Here is a 4,840-nt window from a genome sequence, read left to right as displayed (position 1 = left end):
TACTCGTCTACTGCTGCCGAAAGCACTGCTGTGTTTTCAACTTCAAATTCAAATAAAGGATACAAGGCAATGTTATTACCAGAAATATGAAAAAATATTCATAAAAAATATAGCCATGAGACAGCCAATATCAAGTCCAAAAATAGACATTTTTAGTCTCTAAAATATAATTTCAAAAAACTAATGAAAAACATCAAAACATTAAAATTAAATTTGAGATACCAAATCCAAAAATAAATTAATTTATTTTTGGATTTGGTATCTCAAATTTAATTTTAATGTTTTGATGTTTTTTATTAGTTTGAACTAATTAATACGTCATTGTCATCTTCATCATTACTAAATTCACATGAAGTTGGTAACGTGGATATACATATTTTATTTGAATCCAATCTTATTCAATTTATCTACTTTCGAAGTCTCGTTGGAGAAATTGTAACATCGTCATCTCTTAAAACCATCTAAAAATAGTGAAAGCGAGGCACATCTTTCATTTAAATTTAACATTTTTTAATTTAGAGGTATGTGATTTCACATTCATATTTTAAAGTTATGAACTCAATCAACTAAAATTATCAAAAACAGAGGCTAATTGATCGAACAACAAGTTACTTACCTTCTTTTTTTTTTTAAGTCTGAAAGACTCATTGTTTAGGGTTTTGAATTGGAATTATAAAATTTTTAATTAAGCCCTTGTTCTTTCAATTTCTTTTAATTTTACCCATGATCATCCTCAAATTTTTAATTTCATGCAATTTCATCCCCCACAAACTCAATCATAAGCCCCCAAGTTATTTGTCTTTTTCTGTTTGGTTTTTTGTTCTAAATTTATGCATCTTCACCCTTAATTGACCAATAAATTTTTAATTTTTTTAATTTGGCCCCTGATTTGGTGAATTTTAGACCTATATTCATGTGCATTTTTTATTTTGATAATTAGTTTTGGATTTTTTCAATAAAGTCCTTAATTATCCATTAAACTTAAATATTTATGCAATTAATATTTTTTTTACCAAATTAATTCATAAAAATTGCAATTCAACTCTCAAACTTTAATTTCTTCTAATTAAAGTCTAAATTGACTTTAAAAAATAATTTTTTTTGCAATTAAGCCCTCAAAACATTAAAATAAACCTTGAAGAATTCTAATTGAGTCCTTAAACATTTAATTTTAATTTTTTTTTCTTAAATTAAATTTTCATTGTTAACAAGGGCTAGTAGAAAATATATTATTAAATTTTTTGATTTTGTATATTTGATTTTTCTCAACAAGTCTTTTGTAATTTTCTATGTATTTTGATATACTTTTCTTGTTGATATATTTTTTTGATTTTCTTTCAGTAATTTTTGAATTTTTTGAATTTTTTTGTTTATACAAGTTCAATATTAAATAACAACAAAAAATAAGAAAATAAATTAAAAAAGCTGCAGCCAATAGGGGAATTAAAGGAATGGTTGAAAACTGCCAAGTAGAATGACGGGCTCTTTCGAGAGTATCCTTCGCTAAACCATCTGCAATCTCATGAACCTCCCTAAACACACGATGTATATATATACTTTTTTTAGTGTTCCTTTTGTATTAATTTTTACTTTCAGAGTCTCTTACTAAATAGCTGACAACTACTATTCAATAAAACTATCAAACTATCGATGATTATATATATAGAACTACTAAAAATACGTTGCATTCTTCAAGGTCGGTACTATGAGCTCCGCTCTTCATCCAAGCAATAGCTGTAGTAGAGTCTGCTTCAAAATTAAATCCAGTTAAAAGTTTACTCTTTACTCATTTATAGACCAGCCAGTCAGCCAGCTGGCTATGGCTCAAGGAAAATATTTTAATCGATAGTCCTTGACTGAGAGTGAAAGGAGTCGCGTCCCTGCAACTAATTAATTGATGGGGGCAGAAATGGGTGGCGCTGTGTCCACCACAGCGCCACCCGGAGCATTATAGACAATACATGCGATGAGACTTGGAAACAATCCACTAGATTCTTTCATGAAGAGCAGCTGTCTGAATCCTTACAGAACCACCACATTACGTGGAGTGAATTCACGACCAGATACATGCACTATATATGGTCATGACTGTTTTGATGACCACCATTATTTATCATCCACAGTGATTAAAATAAAAGATTAATCAAAAGGAAAACAATGGTTCTCGATCAGTAGCTAGTTTTTATTAATTTCTCTAAAAAACGTACTGGTATGTCGGTACTGGAAAGATTAATTAATAAGCAAAGCTCATAGAAAGATTATTTAATAAGCACAGAGCAGTCAACACTGAAGTCTGACCACAAAACAAAAGGATGGAGACACATTCGAAATGAAATATTTTGTTGATTTCATTTAAGCAATCCGATATATTTCATTGATTCTGAAAGGAAAAAAAACAACTACATTCATACTCCTCGACAAATTAACAAAAGTTAAAATTATATATCCCTATTATTGTATGTGCCTTTTCTTCTAAGTTTTTTCATGAATTTTCATAAATAAGAATAAATTATTCCTACAATATATTTATGCTAGTAAAAGAAGTTCAAATAATCATAAAACCGCATCGCTGTCCGTTTGAGTCGTCAAATTGCTTCGCCATGCGCGATCTCATGAAGCACACCTGCACGCCTCAAGTCAATATTCTACGTATAGGTACCATTTTAACTTGTACTACTCTGAAACCAAACCAAGAGTCAGATCCAAACGGACATCACTGTCATCACCTTGTCCATTAAATTTGAAGAACCTGTCCGGTTCAACCTGACTCCACAAAGAACCCTCCACTGTTTCAACAGAAAATATGCTGTCCTCATCTTTTATATAACTACCCCCATTTCCCAAATGACCCAAACATGAATCACGAACCGGTTCAAATCCCCACCCACCCGGGTTAACCCTGCTCGTTGGTTCAGACTGTGAATTGGGCCTCGTGGCAACGGACCGCTTGAACCGGGCCTGGTTCTTGACTTTGGTTAGTTCAGGGGAGTCGTGGTCCCTGGACACGTGGCGTATGTCGTAGGTGTTGAGAGAAGAGATCAAGTGTGGTGCTGGAACCTCAGAAGAGGAAGGCAGTGATATGATGGGTGACCCTTTGAGCACCGCATCAACGGCTGCTTGGCATTGGGCCCAATTACCTGACCAAAGCATGCCTGCCGAACCATAGACCGGATTCACTATCCGGCCACACGCCTCATATAGCAATGACCTAAATATAGCTGCATGCAAAGCCAATAACAAAATCAAGCCTAAAATTTGCTAGAAAATATGTATACAAAATCAGATCGAATAGTAATTTATACCTGGGCGGAGTTTTGGGGGGCCGGCTTCAATGAGGTTGACGAGGCCAGCACGACCATAGAACTTGGCCAAGAATAAAGTGGCATTGGCTTGAGAATCAGGAGTTTTTATCCACTGAAGGCAAGGTCTAATGGTGCAGTTATCACTGCAACCTTTACGGAGGACCCTGCAGCCATTGCAGCTCATTCTCATGGTTATTGATGTGTCTGATTTACAGAGAGGAGGGGTTTATTGTACCGAGATGGGGAGAGAGGGATGCGTAAGGAAGGGATGTAGTGGAGTATTTAAGGGCTAAGGGTTGGTGGGATGCAAAAGACGCAGCGGTTTCCGAAGGAGTGGTGTTTTGGGAGTAAAATAGATACGCTGAAAACCAGGGGTTTTGTTCCTAGTCTTTTCTTGTTTAGGAAGGGTGATTTCCTTGAAAAAGCCTCTGATTCTCCAGTCTTTTTCCTTGGTTAGTATTTTGCCCTACATGCATAAACTTTATTACAGATATACCACGGTACACTTCAGCATTTAAATTCATGGAAAGCACAATATTCAATCACTCCGTAAAAAAAATAAATTATTAATTAATGAGTGTTTTCACCCACCGGAGAATAAAAAGATGATACAAATTCTTCTTTAAATATTGGAGCTGACTCCCACTATATATTTTTATACTAAAAAAAAAAGCTTTAATAGACAAATATAAAATAATTTTAACTTTCAAAATTTTCTATATTTAGGTTATTTTTGGTAGTGTGGTGGTTGGTAAATTTTAATTGAACCATGAACATTTGTGTTCGATTATGATTGAAACTGTGTTTTATTTTGGTGGGATTCACTAAGAATTGAGGTTGAATCTCAGCTTAAAAGAAAAGCAAGACAAATCAGCTGCAAGCTTCTCACCTCATCTTTTAAATCCATCGACAAAAACACATACAGAGAAGATAGGAAAGAAAAACATTGTTGGAATAACAAACTTCCAAAATAACCCTTTTTTCTTATAGAACCTTGCAATGGTTCATCACCTCAATAATTCGTCATCTTAAAATCCATTTACAAAAATATATTGCAATGGTATTTTGACTGGATCATCTCTCTCCCGAAAATTCCATAGCTCCGTCTTCTCCAACCGTCTCCTCTCCTCTCTTGTCAAAATTAATTTTCCTTTTGTTTTTTTTTCCTGCCTTATAGATCTATTTAAAAAGATATTTTGATTTAGTGATGTTTATTGCTTACATAGTAAACATTTCTTTTTTTCTTTTTTATTCTTTAAAATTAAAATTTGATCTGACATCTTTTTATTTTGTCATTGCATAATAAAAAAAGAATTAAACTATAATTTTTTTTGTTGTTTTTTACAGTGTTATATTTATTATTGCAGAATCTATCTACAGATTTGTGTTAGTTTTGAAGATACAACAACAAGAGGACCCTGAAAACTGGTCTAGAAATAAGAAGAGAAGGTGTTGTGAAGTAGATAATATGTTGTTTCTTTCTTTACATATCTTTAACTAAAAACTTTTTTAATTACATAAAAATTAAAATTTAGGTG

The 4,840-nt window shown here is 33.0% G+C and overlaps 1 protein-coding gene across 1 annotated transcript; it reads right to left on the bottom strand.

The window, feature by feature from the left end:
- Window positions 1–2,417: 2,417 nt before the first annotated feature.
- On the bottom strand, window positions 2,418–3,540 carry LOC105117455 (LOB domain-containing protein 42-like). Its single transcript, XM_011015117.1, has 2 exons — window positions 3,303–3,540; window positions 2,418–3,218 (listed from the first exon to the last, which is right to left on the bottom strand). The coding sequence occupies exons 1-2, from the start codon at window positions 3,490–3,492 to the stop codon at window positions 2,674–2,676; spliced, it is 735 nt and encodes a 244-aa protein (XP_011013419.1). The 5' UTR covers window positions 3,493–3,540; the 3' UTR covers window positions 2,418–2,673.
- Between the last annotated feature and the right edge of the window lie 1,300 nt (window positions 3,541–4,840).

The sequence above is a fragment of the Populus euphratica genome, unplaced genomic scaffold, assembly GCF_000495115.2.
Source record: "Populus euphratica unplaced genomic scaffold, PopEup_1.0 scaffold1363.1, whole genome shotgun sequence".
Lineage (NCBI taxonomy): Eukaryota > Viridiplantae > Streptophyta > Magnoliopsida > Malpighiales > Salicaceae > Populus > Populus euphratica.
Note: the sequence above shows the minus strand (reverse complement) of the source record. Positions and strands in the feature narration are given on the sequence as shown.

Coding starts and splice junctions, on each gene's coding strand:
- LOC105117455 (XM_011015117.1), bottom strand. CDS start 3,492: ATGAGAATGAGCTGCAATGGCTGCAGGGTCCTCCGTAAAGGTTGCAGT. Junction 3,219..3,302: donor CCCCCCAAAACTCCGCCCAG/GTATAAATTACT, acceptor CTTTGCATGCAG/CTATATTTAGGTCATTGCTA.